Here is a 24208-nt window from a genome sequence, read left to right as displayed (position 1 = left end):
TCCCAGCATCAGAGTCTTTTCCAATGAGTCAACTCTTCACATGAGGTAGCCAAAGTACTGGAGCTTCAGCTTCAGCATCATTCCCTCCAAAGAAATCCCAGGGCTGATCTCCTTCAGAATGGACTGGTTGGATCTCCTTGCAGTTCAAGGGACTCTCAAAAGTCTTCTCCAACACCACCGTTCAAAAGCATCAATTCTTCGGCACTCAGCTTTCTTCACAGTCCAACTCTCACCTCCATACATGACCACTGGAGAAACCATAGCCTTGACTAGACGGACCTTTGTTGGCAAAGTAATGTCTCTGCTTTTCAATATGCTATCTAGGTTGGTCATAACTTTTCTTCCAAGGAGTAAGCGTCTTTTAATTTCATGGCTGCAATCATCATCTGCTGTGATTTTGGAGCCCCAAAAAATAAAGTCTGACACTGTTTCCACTGTTTCTCCATCTATTTCCCGTGAAGTGATGGGACCAGATGCTATGATCTTCGTTTTCTGAATGTTGAGCTTTAAGCCAACTTTTTCACTCTCCTCACTTTCATCAAGAGGCTCTTTAGTTCTTCTTCACTTTCTGCCATAAGGGTGGTGTCATCTGCATATCTGAGGTTATTGATATTTCTCCCGGCAATCTTGATTCCAGCTTGTGCTTCTTTCAGCCTAGCGTTTCTCATGATGTACTCTGCATATAAGTTAAATAAGCTGGGTGACAATATACAGCCTTGACGTACTCCTTTTCCTATTTGGAATCAGTCTGTTGTTCCATGTCCAGTCGTAACTGTTGCTTCCTGACCTGCATATAGGTTTCTCAAGAGGCAGGTCAAGTGGTCTGGTATTCCCATCTCTTTCAGAATTTTCCACGGTTTATTGTGATCCACACAGTCATTATCTCTCAATTATTCCCAATCATGATTTTTAATCTGCATGCCAATGCAGAAGACATGCATTCGATCCCTGGGTTGGGAAGATCCCCTGGAGAAATAAATGGCAACCCACCCCAGTATTCTAGACTGGAAAATTCCATGGACAGAGGAGCCTGAGGGCCCATCCATGGGGTCGCAGTGTCAGACACAACTGAGCAACTGAGCGTGCACATACACAAGAAAGCAAGAGAATGACAGGAACTTGGCCAAGATATTGCAAAAGTAAAATAAATTATCACTACAACATCACCCTTCAATTTCCTCATAGCCCTGCCTAAAGTATCGCATCATTTTCAGGAAAGTATATCAAAGAAGTCTGAAGATAACATCTTTTGCAATCATTTCCTTAGCGTTCATGAAACACAGATGAGAATTCACTGTGTGGAATTCTATTTTCCACCCAGAGTGGCAAAAAGCATAAACCTGTCAGAAGAAGGCATTTCACAATTATCAGATGAGTCAAAAGATGAACACAAAGATATAAAAAGCAACTCTCTAGAGTCTAGTAACAATAGAGAAATTAATCACATAAGTGAAACAGACTATGAGTTTTCAATAACCACATCCCAGGTGAAATTTAGGATCAGGGGCTGCATACTATATTTTTAAAGACAGGGAAATATGATATTGTCATCCTGTCATTTCACAAGTAGTCATTTAACACAAAGAACCTCCTCATGCAACATTCTGTGACAAGAACACAGACCATCCCATTTTGCTAAAAGGATATGGGACAGCATTCTCTCACTTTTTACAGTGCTTGTGCACCAAAAATTTACCTGAAGCAGTTCATCAATAGACAAATGCTGAAGACAGGTGCCGTCATGGAAATAGGTACAAAACCACCAACACATACACACAGAAAGTGAACTGTCCACATCTTATGAATGAAATTGAACTGTGTGTATTCTACTACTCTTTACATTAATAAGAACCACCTCTGACTCCATCGTAAGGGCTAATACTTATTAAGGTCTTATATTTATTAAGATCTTAACCACGTATTAGGGGCTTCCCTGGTAGCTCAGATGGCAAAGAATCTGCCTGCAATGCAGGAAACCTGGGTTCGATCCCTGGGTTGGGAAGATTCCTTGGAGAAGGTGATGGCAACTCACTCCAATATTCTTGCCTGGAGGATCCCAAGAATAGAGGTGCCTGGCGGGCTACAGTCCAAGAGATCACAAAGAGTTGGACATGATTAGTGACTTAACTTTCTTTTTCTTTCTTACCATGTATTACATACTCAGAAGCACTTTGTATCACCTCATTTAATCCTTATGACAACCTTAGCAAGCAAAAGCTCTATCATCCCTATCTGATGTATGAAAACATTAGTGACACACAGAAATTATACAATTTACTGAAGGACACACAGCCACTAAATGGCAGAGGTAGGATTTGAACCTGGGAAGTCTGGCTTCAGAATCTACACTCTTGATGCTCTTCTGCAAAATTAGGGGAGTCAACAAGCATTTGAGAAGCAAGTATTTATTTTCTAAATAAAATAGAGTCAACTTTTCTTCATTTTAAAGCTTACCATAGAGTCTACAGTGTTCCCTCCTTCCCTCTGCTCACTTTTTTCTCACATTATCCACTTCTAAAGAGCCACCTGAAATATCCAAAAAGTACTTACTTTCACAGGGTGACAACTCTTAATTAGGGGCCCATATGAGCCACAATGACATATTCTGAGCATTTCAGAAGGCTCTTTAACACCTGCGGGGTTGGATCCCTTTGAGAACCTAACAGAACCCGTTGAATTCTCTCCCCTCAGAAAAACACAAACCTTGTGGAAAACTTCAGGGAGCCTGACCCTGAAGCCTGTTCATGGTCACCAAGTAAGATGCCACATTACACTAACTTTAAAACCAAGCCTTCACATCCCCACACAGCACATCCACGCCAAAGACGGCAAATGAAGGAATGAATTTCTCTCCCAGTGACAACTAGATATGACTGAGTCTACTGAAAATCACAGTCAAGATTCACCAATGATTTCATTTCTTCATTAGTTTCTTTTGTCAAAATCAATGAGATAATAACCTTGGTCTTGTTTTTCTTTTTTACATATAAGATTCATCTGAAGATAGGGAACACATTTTAAGAAACTTGAAGGCAGACAGTTCACAGGAACTAGTCCTGAGGAAGGGAGAAGCCAGTGGCTCTTCAGCATCCAACACTGAAGAGCATCTGGCCTCACATTATCAACAGGTCACCGCCCAGGATGTCACTTTCCGAATAGGACTGCATGGCACTGTCCGAACGAAGTCAGTGAAACAGGATCACTCACAGAATGACCAAAAGCTCCTCTTTCACAAATGACCTTTCCAAGGGAAGTTCTCACAGCCTGCTGCCATTAGAAGTTTCTATTTAGAACTGGTGCTGGCAGGAAAGCCTCTTTCCCTTTCTGCTACCTGAGAAGTGTATGTGAGGTCCTCAAGGAAACACGACTATGTTGGAACACGGTGCTGACAGACAGCACATCTCCAGGGGCTGCCCAGGAATGAGTTCTCCACTGGCGGGAAAGCCCACAGTGTATCCATCACATGAACATCACCAGAAAGTGTGCGTGTTTAATTAGTCATCACTTGAAATAAACACCAGAAACACCAGTAGCTTAAAAGGAGCTCAACACCCCATGCAACCACTTCAAGAAAGTGCTAAGAATTAATGCAAGTCATTACAAGGCAAAAGAAAAGAATGCCAACCACTCAGACAGAGAGAAACAGTCTGTCTAAACTGTGGACTCCAAATATAAACAGAAGGGCCCTTGACTAGTCAGTTATGTACTTGCCCAAAGCAGAGACAAAAGTGGGTACGAATTAAGAGAGCAAATTTCCTTTGCACTCAATGGATGATGACAGCAAGATGCCACAATGAGGACAAAGATGTGGAGAGACAGTTCTGTCACTCTGCCCAAAGTCCCAACCATAGCCAAGTTCCAAGGCAGCCACCCTGAACCGGGAGGTGACCGCCTTTCCTCGGGCAAAGCAGCAAGCTGGGCAACCCCTGCACACTCACGGGTTCCCCACTTGCTGATCCCATGGAGCACTGGGACATCCAGTGGACCACCTACAGGAGTCATCTGCAAGCTTTCTGAGACTCTGTCTTTGCTTATTTTTATGGTGGTAAAAAAAAAAAAAAAGCATAACATAAAATTTACAATTTTAACCATTTCAGTGTACAGCACAGTGGCACTAAGGTGATCCACATCACCACCACCCACCTCCAGAACTCTTTCATCTTGCAAAACTGAAACTCCACACCCCCTCAACACTAACTCCCCATTCTTCCTCCCCCAGCCCCTGGTAATCACCGTTCTACATTCTGTCCCTAGGAATGTGACTCATATAAGTAGAATCATAGAGCAGCTGTCTTCTGGGGCTGCCTTATTTTATTTAGCATAATATCTTCAAGATTCATTCATGTTGGGGCAGGGGTCAGAAGTTTACTCCTTTTTAAGCCTAGGTAATATTCCAGTTTATGTCTATCCACATTTTGTTTATTCATTCACCCACTGAAGGACATTTAGACTGCTTCCACCCATTGGCTATTGTGAATAACGCTGCTAGGCATGTGTGTGGACAAATATCTCTTTGAGCCCCTGCTTTCACTTCTTGAGGGTATATATCCAGAAGTGGAATTGCTGGCATATGGTAAACTGGATTATAATTTTCTGAGGAACCATCATACTGTCTGCCACAGCCGCTGCAGCATTTTCTGTTGTTTGGGGTCCTGGCTTTCTCGTTTATAAGATCACCACAGAAGAATTCCTTCCTTGCCTTAATTTTATCTTTACTACTGACAGAGAAAATGAATGAAATCACAACTTAGGTACAGAAGTCAGACATATTCCACCTATTTAAGGAAATATTGTTAAACTGTATAAATATCTAAGTTTGGGAAATACAATCTTTGCCAAGTACTTCGTGATGGCACTTTTCTGAACCCTGTGATGTTCAGAAATTCTTAAAAGGTCTCCAGTCTAACGAGCAGCGCATGGGGACAGTGCTGAGTAGAAATCTATGGCCTGAGTCATGTCAAGAAATACTCATGATGTCCTCAGAAAGGCAATATGACTGTCCCTCAGCCCTTGGGGACACAACCCTGGGAAGCTCTGCAGGGACCCATTCCCTGTTCTCAGCATCGTCCCAGGAACAAGTCAGATAAAATCAGGAGGAGGGGCATAAGGGATGAGCTCAACCAACTGAGGTCCTCAAGGGAGCCTGTGCTGGGCAGTGACAGGGTGCCTGGCCTCCTGTGCCACCTGGTGTGGCTGGGCCACCTCGTGCTCACTCACATTCTCTCCTTCCAGGCACTTGGGGATTACAACCCTCTCTTCACCCCTTATTCTGGCCACCAACTTCTGCTCTGGCCAACAGGCTGCAGGCAGACATAAGACACATTGCTTCCAGACCATGGCACACTCCCTCCCGCCCCCTATCTATTACAGAATCATGCGCGAGGCTTCCACAACACATACAGCAGGGGATGGAGGAGACCGACAAGCCCGGCAGGCGAGGTCACCACATGGAGCACAACTGCCCTGGAGAGGAGCCTGAGGCTCCAGAGAACAGTGCAGGAGAGAGAAATAAACTGTGGCTATAGCTGCCTATATTAAGCCACAGAGATTTCCGGCGTCACCGGTCACTGCAGCACGACTAAGCGTAACCTGACTGACACACCTATTTCTCCAGTATGCTCAATTTTCCTGAGAAACTACCCCAAGCCCAGCATTCAGACTGTGTGGTCCTGGGGAGGTTCTGTTTCTAAGAGGAAACACGTGATCCAGACCTGGTCAAAGAGAACCCCAGAGCTACCAACATGGATTCATCTGGGACAGCCACAGAACACCCTCTGGCCAAACATCTTCCTGTGTACCCTAAAGCCACAGGGAGCCAACTGAGTCCAATCAAGGAAATTTCTGGATCTATAAGGGAATTTCAAGAAGGAAACATTCGTTTTCCCCAAACATGGACCTAAGAGGATATAAATCTGGAGATATGAGGAGGTCACCTCTAGGAACCTAAAAAAGAGGCCAGTGGGGAAGAAAGCAAGGTCAAGAGACAGAAGCCACCCGACCACATTGTCTGAACTTGGAACAAGTCACACTTGAAGCTGAACCAACCCACAAAATATCTTTCCAAGTTTCCCTTGTAATTAAATCAGTTTGACCCAGGCTTTTTTTTTAATATTGCTTATAGCTGAAGGACTCCTAACTAAAGGTTCATTTCAAGGATATTCAGGTTCTCAAACTTCTTACTGCCTACAAATTTCAACTTTTAACGTGGCATCAAAGGCAGTCCCCACTTAGACTTTTATCCGTCTTCCCAATCTGAAATCCTCCTTCATATGCCCTATTTTCAACAAGACGGACCATCTACTAATCTGTGTTTTCCAGAACATACTGTAACTGAATACCAGCTTGAATAATATTCTCTCTCTTTGCCTAACTAAACAAACACTGCTATGCTGTACGGGAAGGATGTTAAGTAAGATTCTTTTTCATGCTATGCTGTGAAACTAACACCATGTGAGTCAGTTATGGTTTTTTTAACCATTAAAAAGATAGGGAAAATATATGGATTACTATTTATTTCATCTAAGAACAGAATATAACTTCCCAATATAAAAGCAATAGAATAAATCACAAAAGAAAAATATCAACAGATTTACAGTATAAAAATTTTAAACATCTGGGTGTCAAAAACAGGGAAGGGTTATATTAGACAAAAAGACAAACAGCAAAAGACTAACATCCTTAGGGTAAAAAGAAGTCATACAAATCCAAACAATAGAAAGATAAGAGTCTCTCTCTTACAGGAAGGGAAATTATGGAAATGCAGACATAAAGAACAGACTTATGGACATGGGCCGTGGGGAGGAAGGAGAGGGTAAGACAAATGGAGAGAGCCGCATGGAAGCGTATACATTAACACACGTAAAATAGACAGTCAGTGGAAATCTGCTATATGACTCAGGAAACTCAAATCAGGACTCTGTTACAGTCTACAAGGGTGGCAGAGGGGGGGAGGTGGGGGGGAGGTCCAAGGGGGAGGAGACATATGTATACCCATGGCTAATTCATGCTGGTGCATAGCAGAAAACAAACCAAACTGTAAAGCAATTATGCTTCAATTAAAAATAAATTTTTTTAATGGAAATTAAATGGCTTATAAACATAAATGCTCAACCATTCCAATTAAGTTTTAAAGAGCAAATTAAAACAATTGGAGAGTTATAAGCTGCTCTCTCTGAAAAGGGATTACAAATGGTTTTAGTGTCTTTACTTCAACATTTTTTTTCTAAAATAAGCATGTGTTACTTGGTTAAGAAACAAAACTAGGATGCAACTTTTCTCTGATAAGACTGCAGTGGTATTTCTGTTGCTGCTGCTGTTGTTATTTGTATGTGGGGTTTTTTTGTTTTTAATGAGAGAACACAAAGTGGGTATTGGTGCTAAGACTAGGTAGCCTCACTCCTCGCTGTTTAAGGATATAAGCTGGTTCGACCTTTCTGGAAAGAAGGTTGGTGATAAGTACCAAGAGCCTTTCAAAAATATTCATACCCTTTGACCTAGTAACTCTCCTTCTAGGAATGCATGCTAAGGACATATTCAGAGATACTGACAAAGATTTATATGAAAGATTTCACTGCAGTTATATTAAAAAGCAAAACTTGGAAGAAAACACACTCTACTTGGCGGCCCAAACATACACATTTCAGATACCCGAACTCAGAAACCAAACATGGCAACACGAAAATGTTCAAAGAGAAAAGCTGAAATGCATTTGAAAATCCTTGAAGTTCAATTTTTTGGTAATGCAAAATCCACAATCACAGAGACATTAAGATGACATTTTTCTTTAACTAGTTACTTTTTCTTTTTGGAATATGGCCTAGACATCAAGCTGGTCTCCTAAAAGAATTTTTAACAAAAAGGAATATAAAGATATGAAGTCTCTTAAGAAGAAAAGGAAAAAGCAAAATGGGAAAAAGAAACAACTTTTTTCATGGAGAATTTTAGAGCTTCAAAAAACAGAAGAAAAGTCTCCATTTTTCCCCATTTACAGTCAGTCTTTCAAATCCTTAGGTTCCACCTTCACAAATTCAACCAAATGCACATAGAAAATATCCCCCAAAGAAAAACTTCCAGAAAGTCCCAAAAAGCAAAACTTGAATTTGTCACATGTCAGAAATTATTTGCATAGCCTTTACACTGTATTCACACTATTTACACAACATTTACATTGTATTTACAACTATTGACATAGGAATATATATTTATTAAGTATTACAAATAATCCAGAGATGATCTAATGCATATGTTACAACGTGCCAGGTACCATATGGACTTCCCTGGTGGCTCAGTGGTAAAGAATCCGCCTGCCAAGCAGAAGACCCAGGTTCAATCCCTGGGTCAGGACAGCCCCTGGAAGGGAAATGACAACCCGCTCCAGTATTTTTGCCTAGAGAATCCCATGGACAGAGGAGCCTAGCAGGCCAAGTCCATGGGGTGGCAAAAGAGTCGGACATGACTTAGCAGCTAAACAACAGGCACTGTATGAAGCATATACATGGACCCCAACTTAGCATGAGACATTAGTTGTTATCCTCACTTTACAGCAGGAAAATGAAGATGAAACAAGATTACCAGCTTGGGGTCATAATTCATTGCTTGCAACATATCTCTATGCTTCTCCATCAACAAAGTGAGGGCAAATTTTAAATATTTGTTTTCTCAAAAATTAACTTCAGTTTATATTTCATAATACTCCTATATTTCATGAATATTCATAAATATTCAAAATCAATTACAAATTAGTTGGTATTTACTTTACACAGCTTCAAATTCTTTTAACGTTCACAGGCAGACTGAGAAGAAGGGTTCAAAATTTCTTTAAAAACTATACATACAGATTGAAAACACATTTTAAAAAGTGAAGGGACTTTTTGTTTCTAACGTGAAGCAGTATTTACATCGCCCCCAAATGTTTCCACAAATGAACTCAAGGTTCCATACCCAAATTACAAACACTTAAACTTCTCATCTACAAATGCCAATTAAAAATAACAAGAAAAAGGCAATCCCCACGATAGGTGATTTTCTCTTAGCAAACCACCACATTACAACTTCCTTCTGACAAGTAAGACTTGGATAAGGGCCAGTCAGTTCTGCCACTGACAACTTCACATTCTCTGAAAAATGTTAATATGTTCTGGTGCAACTAATATGTTAGGGAACAATATGACCATAACAGAAGTTTCACAGGTATCTTTAGAATATGGTTTCCTGTCAACAAATGATGCTTGATATGTGTTCACTTAATGTACTTTCTGTTGATACTTTGGCTACCTGATGTGAAGAACTGACTCATTTGAAAAGACCCTGATGCTGGGAAAGACTGAAGGCAGGAGGAGAAGGGGACAACAGAGGATGAGATGGTTGGATGGAATCACCGACTCAACGGACAGGAGTTTGAGTAAACTCCAGGGAAGCCTGGCGTGCTGCAGTCCATAGGGTCGCAAAGAGTCAGACACGACTGAGCAACCAAACTGAACTGTTGATAATTACAGTCAGAGAAATAAAACTGCATGGCAAGTATGACCTGCAATCAGACAATTCATAGGAGCACAATACTATTAGACTTCAGAGATTTTAAAACAACCATTTCTACACAGATGGACAACAGGCATGTAAAAAGATGCTCAACATCGCTAATATTGGAGAAATACAAATCAAAACTACAGTGAGGTACCACCTCACACTGGTCAGAATGACCATCATCAAAAAGTCTACAAGTAACAAATGCTGGAGAGGGTGTGGAGAAAAGGGAGCCCTCCTATCCTATTGGTGGGAATGTAAGTTGGTGCCGTAACTATGGGAAACGGTATGGAGGTTCCTTAGAAAACTAAACAAAGATTTACCTTATGATCCAGCAAACTCACTCATGGGCATATATCCAGAAAAAAACAAAAACTATAATTCAAAAAGATACATGTACCCTCTGCTCATAGCAGCACTATTCACAACAGCCAAGACATGGAGGCAACCTAAATGTCCACAGACAGACGAATGGATGAGTAAGATGTGGCGCCTCTATGTAAAGAAATACTATTTGGCCATAAAAAAGAACAAAATAATACCATTTGCAGCAACTGGGATGCAACAAGAGACTACTAAGTGAAGTAAGAGAGACAAATACCATATGGTATCACTTACACATAGAACCTAAAATACAACACAAACAAAGCTATCCACAAAACAGAAACAGACTCACACAGAGAACAGACTGTGGTTGCGTAGAGAGGGGCGGCGAGGAGGAAGGGATGGAGTGGGAGGTTGGGGCTGGCAGATGGTTACAGTAACAAGGTCCTGCAGTAAGGACAGGGAACTGTATTAAATATCCTATGATAAACAATAATGGAAAAGAATATTTTAGAAAAAGAATGTATATATGTATAACTGAATCATTTTTTTGCACAGCAGAAATCAATATAACCTTGTAAAACAATGACACTTCGAGTTAAAAAATGTTTAATAAAATAAAAAATAAAAACAACTATCTTTTGCCAGAAACTGTTTTCTCCAGTATCTCCACTAACCATTCAGTTGCGCATCACTTTTACTTCTGCGACAGCCCAATAAAAGACGCCAACACGAAACAGTGTCCTGGGCATCCTTTCCACCGTGAAGGTGAACTTCTGCGGGGTTCCCTGCCCAGCAAGCCCTAACCCTTAGCTAACAAATGTCCCTTCCCTACCTCTAAACACACACATTCTGGGCTCTTCTGGGACTCCGCCCCATCCCTCCAGCCACAGCTATTCAGACTAAAACACTTAACTTGTGCTGGGCCACGTCTAGGGTCCCATCTCCAGGAGTGGCGGGTACTTGCCGCAAGCCAGGCTAAACCAGAGTCCTTCCCTTATTTCTCTGTCTTTATGATACAGCCTTTTTTTTTTTTTTGGCCCCGCAGCCTATGAGATGTTAGTCCCCTGATCAGGGATTGAACCTGGGTCCTTGACAGTGGAGCAGAGAGTACCAACCACTAGACCGCCAGGGAATTCCCTGTCTTTATTATATACCTTTACTGAGTCACAAATGAAATATAATAAATTGCACACAGAGCATACAGTGTGATGAGGCTTGACACACATACACAGCAATGACGCCATCATCAAAATAAAGATAAGAAGTATATATCCGACATCCCCAAACATTTCCCCCCACCTTTCTGAATCCCACTGCTCCCTCGGTCCCCTGCTATTCTTCTTCTGGTCAGATTCGCTTGCGTTTTCTAGAACTTTATATAAATGGGATCACCCAGAATGTAACATGTTTGTAAACTGGTTCTCTCACTTACTAAGCACTCAGGAATTTTCCAATCAGCACTTACACCACAGTCGCTACGTGCCAGACACTGTACAGGGCACTGTGTAGGGAATATTAAAAGATAATAATAAAGCGCAAGCTCTGTAGTAAGCAACATCCCAGGCAGAGGTGGGAGACCAGGAAATATCCCGCTGACGGGTAGAGACGAGAAGAACTTAACATGAGGCTGGGCAGGCCTGCAGAGGAGGGCAGTTCAGAAGTCCTTCTACTGCATCTATTCATCTCAAAAGAAGCCTTCATTTTTCCATGAATTTAGGTATTTTGCACTATCTCTAGGGAAAAGTAATTCATGACAAACAGAACGAACCATCTGAATAATTAATAATACACATGACATTTATACTACTCCCACCACAATTTACACCTTATTACTTTGTAAGTAATACCTGTAATTCTGATGGCTCCATAGATATCCAGCATGCTTCCTAAAGTCCCAAATATAAAATTATATGCAACGGTACTTGAAATAAAATTATATAGAGTAACGATTTAATGACAACATAATCTTCAAAGTCATTTAATTTTAAAAAAACTGTTCAAAAGAAAAGTACATTTGTTTCAAGGGAAAATATTAGAAAAAAAATATTAACCGTATAAAAAGATCAAACACTAGGCAAGCTATCATGAAATTTCCATCAAAGCACAGAGGAAATAGAAGAAAGTAACTATCCGGGCCTTCCATACGCCATGCATTGCTTCTCTCCAGTCAAACCACACGCGGCCTCTTGCGCTCAGGACCAAGGATCAACAAGGGATGTCGAGAAACTCGAGTATGTGTGAACAAGTGTCCCAGATAATCAAGGCAAAGGGGAGGGCTAGGGTGATGCACGATCACCATCTTCCCATTTAGGCAGCGATCATATGGAAGGGGAACTGGAGTTACATACTCTCTGTGACTCAGGCCATCCAAAATAAATACTGGCAGCACTGAGGTCACATGGCAAACTAGAGCAGATGCCAGGTGGCCACCAGCGAGGGCAATGGAAAAGGGATTTCTTCTCGAAGCAGAGGCCTGGACTCCATGACCTCCAGAAGGCCCTCTGGCTCTCTCCTATCTTAGGAACTCTTTCCTACCTGAAGATGTGAAAATGATGCAACACGTTTCTCCCTTAAGCCCTTTTGCTACTTTTTCCTATAGCCAAGGATCATTAGTATCACACACCTAAACAAAAGATTTCTTAAGATTCTATCATGCTGGTATGGGGAGGGAGGTGGCAGGGGGGTCCAGGATTGGGAACACGTGTACACCCGTGGCAGATTCATGTTGATGTATGGCAAAACCAATACAGTATTGTAAAGTAAAATAAAGTAAAATAAAAAAATAAAAAACTGTATCATGCTATTTTTCTAAGATACAAGAAAGGTATAAAAATAAACCACACCCACGTCCCCCAACCACCTTGTGCTGTCTGCGCTCAGTCCCTCAGTCGTGTCCAGCTCTTTGCAACCCCGTGGACTGTGGCCCGCCAGGCTCCTCTGTCCATGGGATTCTGTAGGCGAGAATACTGGAGTGGATGGCCGTTCCCTTCTCTAGGGGGTCTTCCTGACCCAGGGATCAAACCCACGTCAAGACATGATTTACCTTTTTTCCTTCACTCACTCATTAGAGTACAGTTTCCCAGAGGCTTAACAGACCTGTGACACTGCAGCAGACTGAATGCAGAACACACAGATATTCCAGCTGTCTTCTGTTAGGCCCCCATGCAGCTTAGGAAATAAACCCGCTAAGCCCTCACTGCATTCTCCTCCTGCCAAGGCGGTAACCACTACCCTGAATTAGGTGCTTATCGTCCTTCTTTCATTTGTTTAGACTTTGACCACGTACATGTGTACCCCTACAAGTATCTCTTATGTATTTCCAAACCTTTTATAATTAGTACTCATCTGCAACTTGCTGTTTTTTTCACTCAGTCTTATATTTTGGGGAGACTTATCCGTATTGATAAATAAGCACAGCTTTAGTTCAGGAGTCAACATACATTTTCCCTGAAGGCTCAGTTAGCAAACACTGGGGGCTGTGAAGCCATAAAGTCTCTGTTGTACCTGCACAACTCTGATATCGCAGCAGGAAAAGAGCCAAAAGATACATATATGGAAACAAATGGGTGTGGCTGTGTTCTGATAAAACATAATACACAAAAACAGGAGGCGAGATTTGGTCCGTTAACTGTAATTCGCAGTTCTTCCCATAGTTAACATTATTTCCTTTCGATGCCATTTCAGTAGTTGTCTGATAGTCACACTTGCTGGTTTTCTTTGGTTCACATTTGCCCAAGATGTCTTCTCCCATCTCATTAAACGTGAACCTCTTCTACATCTTTTTTCAGAATGGATCTCTTGCAAACAGCATCTAGCTAGATTGTGTTTCTCACATCTGATCTGTTCATCTGAGTTTATCATGATCACCGATATATTTGGAATTATGTCCACTAACATCTTTCATGATACTTGCTCCTTTTTCTCAGTTTCTGTCACCTCTTCTCCTGCTCTCTGTTGGACTGATTTCTGTATTGTCAATATGTGTTTAAATTTACTCACAGGTCAGTCAATTCCTTTGTTCTTCCTTGGGACCTGGTGTGAAGGTCTATTCATCCAGAAGAGTTTATATTTGCTTCCATCAGGAATTCCAGGAGGCTATCACCCTGGGACCACTTTTAGTTAATATCTTATCTTGAGGTTACACAAGCAGACCACCCAAGCAGAATAAATTCAAACTCAAACCCATGTGAGGACTAGCCTATGAGTACAAGGTCATGGGGAGACTTTCAGGACACCCTCACCCACACAGGAGCAAGTGTAGAGCAGAAAGCAAGACTGACATAGTTCCCTATTGTCTCCGCATGGAGGGCGGCTCCCTGTAGGTCCCAGATTTACTGAACAGTTTCAGACTGTGTATGTCCTCCCAGCAGGACAGAATTCACAGGCATCTCAGTGTACACGTGTGTGTATACGCACTCCCTCTTAGCAGGCACAACCAATAAACCCCAACAAGTGCTCCCAAGACCATAACACCTTTAGCGCTGCTCATCAATCTTCATCTTTAGTCCCTGTGACTTCTCTTCAGTTTCTCAGAGCTCAGCTGTACATGCAAACAATGTTCTTTGTATTTTTCATTTGCATGTAAGTGTGCCGTACCATGGGCTTCCCTGGCGGCTCAGTGGTAAAGAACCCACCTGTCAAAGCAGGAGATACAGGTTCGATCCCTGGGTTGGGAAGATCCCCTGGAGAAGGAAATGGCAACCCACTCCAGTATTCCTGCCTGGTAAATCTCATCGACAGAGGAGCCTGGCAGACTGTAGTCCATGGGGTCGCCAAAGAGTCGGACACAACTGAGCAACTGAACAACAGCAACATCCTGTACCAAAAGGGTTCTGAGACTGTCAACAACATCTAGTCTACCAAACTGCTAAAAGCCAAAATCCAAAAGAACTTTAAAACGCAGAGCATGTCTGTGTTTGCGTTTGTCTTCAAGAGCTCAACTAAGGATTGGTTTCCAAACCCAGCTTGTAAAAATATAGATTCCCTGGCTCCACACCTTCTGAATCAGAATACCTGGGGCTAGAGCCTTGAAATGTCCATTTTTAACCGAGCTCCCAGATGATTATGGTATGCCCATCAAGTCTGAGAACTACTGAAACAATAAATATGTTTAATTCTACTTACCTTCGAAGACTGACAATGAAGTTATCTTTTTATCTCCATTTTGTACTTTATCTCCTTTCACCTCTAAAGTATTCTTTCGAACCTCTATTTTGGACCATTTCCTCCAAAAAGGGGGTTCTACAGTCAAATTCACTTGGGAAGTACTAAATCTTCATCCTCCTTCTTGGAGAGTCATGTATTTTAAAGGCTCTGATTCACTAGCTCTGATAAGCCTATGTGTAAAGGAGCTCCTTTAACATACATTTTGCACATTTCTTTAATCACATCTCTCAGGAGACGGTGGAACCCAGTCTGAGAATCACTGGCCTAATGTTTCAATTATCTTACAGGTATCTCTTTAACCCACTGAAGTTCCTCCAGGGAAGGATTTGCATTTTGTGTTTATTCTATATACACTAAGGTTACACCATTGAGCTACACGCAGTCCTCACTAAACATCAACCAAGAACTCTGAATAAATCCTTTGACACCCTTTAAGAGCTTACAAATAGAGGAAAACAACAGAATGGAAAAAACTAGAGATCCCTTCAAGAAAATTAGAGATACCAAGGGAACATTTCATGCAAAGATGGGCTCGATAAAGGACATAAATGGTATGGACCTAACAGAAGCAGAAGATAGTAAGAAAAGGTGGCAAGAATACACAGAAGAACTGTACAAAAAAGATCTTCATGACCAAGATAATCATGATGATGTAATCAGTCACCTAGAACCAGACATCCTGGAATGTGAAGTCAAGTGGGCCTTAGAAAGCATCACTATGAACAAAGCTAGTGGAGGTGATGGAATTCCAGTTGAGCTATTTCAAATCCTGAAAGATGATGTTGTGAAAGTGCAGCACTCAATATGCCAGCAAATTTGGAAAACTCAGCAGTGGCCTCAGGACTGGAAAAGGTCAGTTTTCATTTCAATACCAAAGAAAGGCAATGCCAAAGAATGCTCAAACTACCACACAGTTGCACTCATCTCACATGCTAGCAAAGTAATGCTCAAAATTCTCCAAGCCAAGCCTCAGCAATACGTGAACCGTGAACTTCCAGATGTTCAAGCTGGTTTTAGAAAAGGCAGAGGAACCAGAGATCAAATTGCCAACATCCGCTGGATCATCGAACAAGCAAGAGAGTTCCAGAAAAACATCTATTTCTGCTTTATTGACTATGCCAAAGCCCTTTGACTGTGTGGATCACAACAAACTGTGGAAGATTCCTCAAGAGATGGGAATACCAGACCACCTGACCTGCCTCTTGAGAAACCTATATGCAGGTCAGGAAGCAACAGTTAGAACTGAACATGGAACAACAGACTGGTTCCAAATAGGAAAAGGAGTACGTCAAGGCTGTATATGGTCACCCTGCTTATTTAACTTCTATGCAGAGTACATCATGAGAAACGCTGGACTGGAAGAAACACAAGCTGGAATCAAGATTGCCAGGAGAAATATCAATAACCTCAGATATGCAGATGACACCACCTTTATGGCAGAAAGTGAAGAGGAACTAAAAAGCCTCTTGATGAAAGTGAAAGAGGAGAGTGAAAAAGTTGGCTTAAAGCTCAACATTCAGAAAACGAAGATCATGGCATCTGGTCCCAGCACTTCATGGGAAGTAGATGGGGAAACAGTGGCAACAGTGTCAGACTTTATTTATTTTGGGGGGCTTCAAAAATCACTGCAGATGGTGATTGCAGCCATGAAATTAAAAGACGCTTACTCCTTGGAAGGAAAGTTATGACCAACCTAGATAGCATATTCAAAAGCAGAGACATTACTTTGCCAACAAAGGTCCCTTTAGTCAAGGCTATGGTTTTTCCAGTAGTCATGTATGGATGTGAGAGTTGGACTGTGAAGAAAGCTGAGCGCTGAAGAATTGATGCTTTTGTACTGTAGTGCTGGAGAAGACTCTTGAGAGTCCCTTGGACTGCAAGGAGATCCAACCAGTTGATTCTAAAGGAGATCAGTCCTGGGTGTTCATTGGAAGGACTGATGCCAAAGCTGAAACTCCAATACTTTGGCCACCTCATGCAAAGAGTTGACTCATTGGAAAAGACTCTGATGCTGGGAGGGATTAGGGGCAGGAGGAGAAGGGGACAACAGAGGATGAGATGGCTGGATGGCATCACCAACTCAATGGACGTGAGTTTGGGTAAATTCCAGGAGTTGGTGATGGACAGGGAGGCCTGGGGTGCTGCGATTCATGGGGTCGCAAAGAGTCGGACACGACTGAGCGACTGAACTGAACTGAAGAGCTTCTTCTAATACTTTGTACTAATCCCCACACTTCTTTCCACAACTTAATATCCTTCGTAGCCCTGGCCAAGTAGCCAAACATTCTTAAAAAACCAAGCTCTGAGATGACCTCTGCAGAGGGAAAATCCACCAGGCTACCCAAGTGTACAGCTGGAGTAACTTCTCTTGAAGGCACAGGAACGTTCCATCCTGTACCTAACAGAACAGGATAATTATCTGATCAGCACACAGGGAAGCCCAGGCTTGAGTTCAAAGAAGTCAGACACAACGTATAAATAACAGAAAATAACAGATCACACACAAGTCTATTCATATCTTTAAATTATAGTCACACAGTGATTTCTCAGACTTTCACCATTTTAGGACAAGGTTTCTCAGTCCTGGCACTACTGAAACCCGAAGCTTGATGATTCCTGGGGGAGAGTGTACTATACTATGCAGGATGTTTAGCAGCATCTCTGGCCTCCACCCCTCCCTACCCCTCCCCGCCCCCCAACCCCAGCCGGGGGCCAACATCACCCTCTTTCTCCCAGTTGCGACAATTAGAAATGTCTCCTGATACTGCCAAACATCCACTGGGAGTCAAAATCCCCTCTCCCTTGCTGCAAATGAGAGCCATAATTCTATAGGAAATTTTTGCTAGAGGTAACCAAAAAGGAAATAAACTAGCATTTCTTTTCCTAACAAAGAACCTTTTCTTCGGGCTGAGTTTGACTTCAGATACATAACTATTACATGTCCAGAAATCTCAAGTTTTATAAAAAAAAAAAAAAAAGGAACAAATTCCAAGTGAGGGACATTCTACAAGGTATGTGACCAGTATTCCTCAAAACTGTCAAGGTCATGGTAAACAGAGAAACTGAGCCGCTATCACAGCCAAGAGGGGCTCAAGGAGACATGATAAGTAAATGCAGTGTGCTATTCTGGATGGGATCCTGGAGGAGAAAAGGAAACTAGGTTAAACATTAAGGAATTCTCACCTAAACAGGGACTTTGCTTAACACTGATACATACTGACCATGGAGCCATACTGGTTAACTGTGACAAATGTACCCATTTTATACCCAACTCAGGTGTGGGTTTCTTCCCCAGGCCACCAATGCGTGGGCACAACAGGGTGTCCTACAAGACAACTCACTTCTGACACCTCCTGCAGAGAGCGTCAGACCCTACAGGTTAAAGGCTCAGTCCTACTAAGACCACCCCAGCCCAACTTCAATCACCAGTGCTGGTGGTCACCTGCGCCTCTGACAGGCCAGCGATAGACTGGAGGGGCCACTGACTACCTCCTCAGCTTCAAGTAATTGACTAGAGTGGCTCACAGACCTCGGGGAAACCTTTTACTTTGTAGATCGCTGGTTTACTGTAAAGGGATACAACCCAGGCAGAGCCCGATGGAAGAGATGCATAGGGCAAAGTTGGTAGAGAGCACGAGGAATTTCCATGTCCTCAGTGGGTGTCCCACTCTCCCCAGATGAATCTCCATGGCAGTCCTGTAGGACTGAGCCCTTAACTTGGAGGGTCTGATGCTCTCCCCAGCAGTGTCAGGAGTGATCTGTGTGGAAGGACACTCAGATGTGTCCAAGAACTGGTGGCCAGGGGGAAAACGCACATCTGAATTGGGTGCAGAACCTTTTAGACACATTTGCCACCCAGAAGCCCTCAGAACCTGTCCTTCTGGGTTTTTATGGAGACACTTTTGGGGTCTTCGTTATGCAGGCGTTTATGGAGTCTTTATTACGTGGGCAATGACTGAATCATTGGCCACTGGTGATCCATTCAATCTCCAGCCCCCTCTCCCTCTCCGAGGAGTGGGGGGACCAGAAGACACAAGTGCTAAGTCTCCAATCACAGGGCTGGGTCCCCCTGGCAACCAGGCTCCCCTCCTTGGTTGCCTAGGAGTACTCCAAAAGTCACCTAATTAATATAACAAAGGATACCTTTATCCATCTGGGTACTTAGGAAATTCCAAGGGTTTAGAAGCTCTGTGCCATATTTCTGATTTTTAAAAATCGCAGTATCACCATCCCATAGTCATGGGGTTCACAGAAACATGTAATTTTCCTGTAAATCTAAAACTGATCTAAACAATAGTCTTTTTTAATTTGGAGGATGGGAGAGAAAGAGTAAAACTAAGGGTAAAAATCATCTCCTCCCCGAGCAGGCTTCATTCTGGGAGTCTCTTCAAAGAGAAGACACCTGAAAGGATTGTTCCAATTAAGGCAAGAGATCAAACACCAGAAAGCAATAATCAGGAAGGGAGAAAATAAAATTTTGTCCTCTAGTAAACTGGGGGGATGGGGGGGCAGGGGGTAGGTTTTGTATGAACATCAGTATCTCCTCTGAGTCTTTACTTCTATACCACACAGTGTCAAGCATTTGCTGCATATCCCCTGGGGCCGGTTATTTATTAACATCTTCCCCAAGCTGGACCGACACTTATCTGTTTACCAACCTCCCCATCCGTGCAAATCAGGTCCTTCTCCCTTGCCCCGGCAGGTGCTCAGCCCCTAAGGGCCCCTCCCACTCAGCCATGTCCATCTATGAAATCAATAGCTTTTATGCCCACTGAAAGTGAAAAGTGAAAGTGAAGTTGCTCAGACGTGTCCGACTCTTTGCGACCCCATGGACTGTAGCCCACGGAATTTTCCAGGCAAGAGTACTGGAGTGGGTTGCCATTTCCTTCTCCAGGGGATCTTCCTGACCCAGGGATCAAACCCAGGTCTCCTGCATTGCAGGCAGAGGCTTTACCTCTGAGCCACCAGGGAAGCCCTAAGCCCACTGGTACCTGCTTAATAAAAGTCTAGTGAATGCAAATACTTGGTGAATGAACGCAGGTTGGGCACATGTACAGACTTCAGCTAAAGTGGTGGTGCAGACCCAGACAGGGTGAAGGAAGAAAGTCCCTGTGTCCTCTATGGCGAGACAGGGACCACGTAGGCACGTGCTGGGAGGTGAGGACAGGACCCCAAATACTGATTCACAGACCTGTAACACTGAAAAAGCTCACATATTGTTTACTCCAGGGGCCTCATTCTACAGAAAGACGACTAAAGAGATTAGATGGCTTGTTCAAGGCCACATGTGGTGCTCCGCTAAGCAAAAGGAGACATAGACCCTAGTGCTACTAGCCCCATCTCCACAGTTTACTAAGCATGACTAAGGCTGAGTTATTTACTAACTAGCCACAAGAGCTACTATCCCCTGAGTGTCTGCCAAGCCTACTCTAAAAATCCTCGCTTTATCCCCACTCCAGTATTCCTGGGCTTCTCAGCTGGTAAAGAATCTGCCTGCTTTGCAGGAGACCTGGGTTCAATCCCTGGGTTGAGAAGATCCCCTGGAGAAGGCAACAGCTACCCCTTCTAGTATTCTGGCTTGGAGAATTCCATGGACTATATAGTCCCTGGGGTCGCAAAGAGTCAGACACGACTGAGCAACTTTCACTGGCAAATGAGAGCTGGAGGGTTGAATGATAAAGATCAGATTCAGGCCAGAGTTGGGCTTTGGTGTGGGATAATCCCAGGGGGTTTGGAGTAGGTCAGCTTGAGATTTTGAGATTTGTTAGCTCTGGTGTTAAGTTCCTTTCCTCTGACCTCAGTTTTCCCAAGCAGATTCTTTACCAGATGAGCCACCAGGGAAGCCCAAGATACTGGAGGGGTAGCCTATCCCTTCTCTAGCAGATCTTCCCAACCCAGGAATCAAACCGGGGTCTCCTGCACTGCAGGTGGATTCTTTACCAGCTGAGCTGCCAGGGAATTTCATTCACTGGGCACTATTCTAAATACCTTTCATGATGGACCCACTCATTCCTCACCACAACCCTCTGATGTGGGTACAACCAGCATCCATCCCCATTTTACAGATAAGGAAACTGGAGCTTTGTGACATTCCCAGAGTCACAATCTACAGCAGCAAACCTTGTCTGTAAAATAGGAATGGCAAAAATTTTGCCTGTAGTGTCATATAACGGAGAAGGCAATGGCACCCCACTCCAGTACTCTTGCCTGGAAAATCCCATGGGCAGAGGAGCCTGGTAGGCTGCAGTCCATGGGGTCGCAAAGAGTCGGACACGACTGAGCGACTTCACTTTCACTTTTCACTTTCATGCATTGGAGAAGGAAATGGCAACCCACTCCAGTGTTCTTGCCTGGAGAATCCCAGGGACGGGGGAGCCTGGTGGGCTGCTGTCTATGAGGTCGCACAGAGTCGGACACAACTGAAGTGACTTAGCAGCAGCAGCAGCAGCAGTGTCATATAAAACACACAACTGCCATTCAACCAAACAATGGCATTTAGAGAAATGAAAACATCTGTTCACACAAAAACCTGTACACAAAGATTTACAGGAGCTTTATTTACCTGTCTCGGTCAAAACCTAGGAGCAACCTTGTAGTGAACTATTCTGTATCTTGACCCCTGCTGAATACACGAACCTGCATGTGATAAAACTGTGTAGAACTAAATACACACTAATAAGTATGAGTAAAACTAGGAGATTCTGATTAAGATCTGTGGGTTGTATCAATACCGATATACTGGTTGTGATACTGTGCTGTTGTTTTGCAAAATGTTGCCAGTGGGAGAAACAGGTTAAAGGTTATGCTAGATCTCCCTGTATTAATTCTTACAACTGCACAGGATACAATTATCACAACTGAAAACTTCAATTAAGAAGTCTTGCCTACCCATCAGGTTTGATGATCTTTTTATATTCCTTTCACTTAAGATCTGCAATTCTCAATGTCTCAAAAGCCAGTCTTCTTGCCACCCACACCACTTCAAAAATCGATGCAAAATTAAACTCTGAGCAAAGGAAAACTAAGACAACAAACCCTATTTCACAGAATTTTGCACTTCTGGTCACTTTGAGTTCCCTCGGAAAATTATTCCAATTGGTGAAAATAAGCCTCTTGTGTTCTTTCATGACTTCTAGACAAAAGATGGAAAATGTGATTCTAAAAAATGTTCTCTCCACTAAATATTTTCTGCCTCTCTCTGCCATCTCCAACAGGACACATCCCCCCCCAACACACACACACACACAAAATATGAGTACAAAAATTTCTATTTTAAGTCCTCGCTGAAAAAGCAGCACGCATGAATTATCACTGGCCCTTTACACCAGTTCCCAAATGATGAGCTGCTACTGCAAGGCAGGCGGGAAACAGGACAATGGGTGTGGGGCTGAGACAGACTCAAGGTGAGGACCGCACCTTGGCCAGGTTTCTTAAACTTGAGTCTGGCCTCTCTTATCTATAGGAAGAGGATGTGGCAGCTCCTTCCCAGGTATGGGGAAGAATTCCAGGACACAATTTATGTGTCTGATATTAGTATCTACTGGGTCCTCTTTCTATCCTCCCTGTTTCCCTTACCAACAATCAAATCAAGCTCATTTTCTGTTCATTTTCTGGCCACAAAGAGGTCACGCCCTGGAATCCCCTCCTCGCTGAGGTTAGTAGATAACTCGGGACACTCCCAACCTGGACCCCTCTTATTACAAGTACAGCAAATCTTACACTATCCTCTAAAACAAAGAAGGAAGATAAACCAGCCTCCGGACCCTCGGCACCTGCCCAGCAGCCGGAATCCAGGGTAACCCGCCGCCTGCCGGACTCCGGCGGTTACTATTATTGCTGTTTATTAATAACAATACCTAACGATGCGTGGCGGTGACCGTCTCCCAAAAGATGTCCGTGGAACCCCCCAGGAGGGTCCAAAGCGCTTTCGATGTGGAATTCTGGCTAAAAAAATCTCAGGAACGTATAAAGAGGCTTTCCCGACAGGAGAAAGGCAAGAGTTGTAAAGTTTCTCTGCAGGTGCATTTTTCCGCGTTTCCAGGAATCGCACTGCAGAGGCGTTGTCGCCCGCGGTTGGGGTTGGGGACGACCGAGGGTGAGGAAGCGGAGGGGGGTCTGGCGGTCCGCAGCGTACCTCGCGGGTCCGAGGGTGCCGGCTTCCCGGATGGCCGCGTGGGACGGGACCTGGCGCCCCAGCCCGGCGGAGAGGGGCCCTACACGTCCAGAGGGCTCGGGAGCCGCAGCCCCACTCACCTTCCGTGCTCCTCTTCGCCTCCCGGTAGCGCTCCCATAGATAGCGCTTCATGTCCGGGGCGGTCCCAGGTGCTGTGCACAAGGGCCGTGCGGGGCCAGCACGCGACCGCCCTCGGACCGCAGTCCGGCAGCCATCCCGCAGGGCCGTCACTGCCCTTGCACCGGCTCCACGAGCCGCCGCTGTTACCGCCGCCGTGGCCATGCCTGCCGCCGCCCGGCCGCGAGTGGCGCCCCAGGGCCGGTGCTCTGCCTGTGCTCTGCCCAGCGGGCGGGCGGTCCCTACGTCTGAGCACGTGGCGGCGCGGCCCGGCCCTTCGGCCGCCGCGGGGGCGGTGCCCTAGGTGGGGCGGAGTCCTGAAGGGGCGGGCCGGAGTCCTGGAGGGCGGGGTCTGGATGGGGCGGAGTCCTGGAGGGGCGGGCTGGGGCGGGGCCTGGGTGGGGCGTCCTGGAGCAGGACCTATTTCGCCGGGCAGGGCAGCAGCTTCCGGACAGCCGAGACCGCGAGCGAAACATGCTACAGTCACTTCTTGATCGTGTGACGCGCAGAGGTGGCTGTGCGGCAGCGTGAACGTCCCGTCAGCCGAGGTCACATGAAATGGAGTGACTCTTTGCTGGCCCTGGACCACGAGTCGGGATCCCGGCACCTCACGCCGACCCCGCAGCACCTTCTGTGACTGTCCCCCGACCCTGGCTGTACAGACAGCGAGCCTCTGGTCCTGACTCCAGGAAGCGACCACTCTGCATTAATGACCTCCACGGCCTGGACCTCCCCTGGATTGCGGGGACGAGTCTGGGAGGTCCCGCGTCCCTGGCTTGGATCCTTCCGGTCCCACCGAGGAGCCAGTATCTGGGCCCAGGTCCCACACGTAGGCCGATGTGCCTGACAGGCACACACACCCCCCCCCCACTGCATAGCCTGGCAGGGCAGTGCCCACCCCCC

General features: G+C 44.4%; 1 protein-coding gene across 1 annotated transcript in view; it reads right to left on the bottom strand.

Annotated features, from left to right (window-relative positions):
* NT5DC3 (5'-nucleotidase domain containing 3) overlaps positions 1 to 23472 on the bottom strand; it is a 66426-nt gene extending 42954 nt beyond the window's left edge. The window contains exon 1 of the mRNA XM_040234846.1: positions 23269 to 23472. Within this exon, the coding sequence (XP_040090780.1) occupies positions 23269 to 23470 (202 nt within the window). The 5' untranslated portion in view covers positions 23471 to 23472. The remainder of the gene's footprint in view (positions 1 to 23268) is intronic.
* Positions 23473 to 24208: the final 736 nt, after the last annotated feature.

Source organism: Oryx dammah, unplaced genomic scaffold (genome assembly GCF_014754425.2).
Source record: "Oryx dammah isolate SB20612 unplaced genomic scaffold, SCBI_Odam_1.1 HiC_scaffold_29, whole genome shotgun sequence".
Lineage (NCBI taxonomy): Eukaryota > Metazoa > Chordata > Mammalia > Artiodactyla > Bovidae > Oryx > Oryx dammah.
The sequence above is the reverse complement of the archived record's forward strand: the minus strand, read 5'-3'. Positions and strand labels throughout refer to the sequence as shown.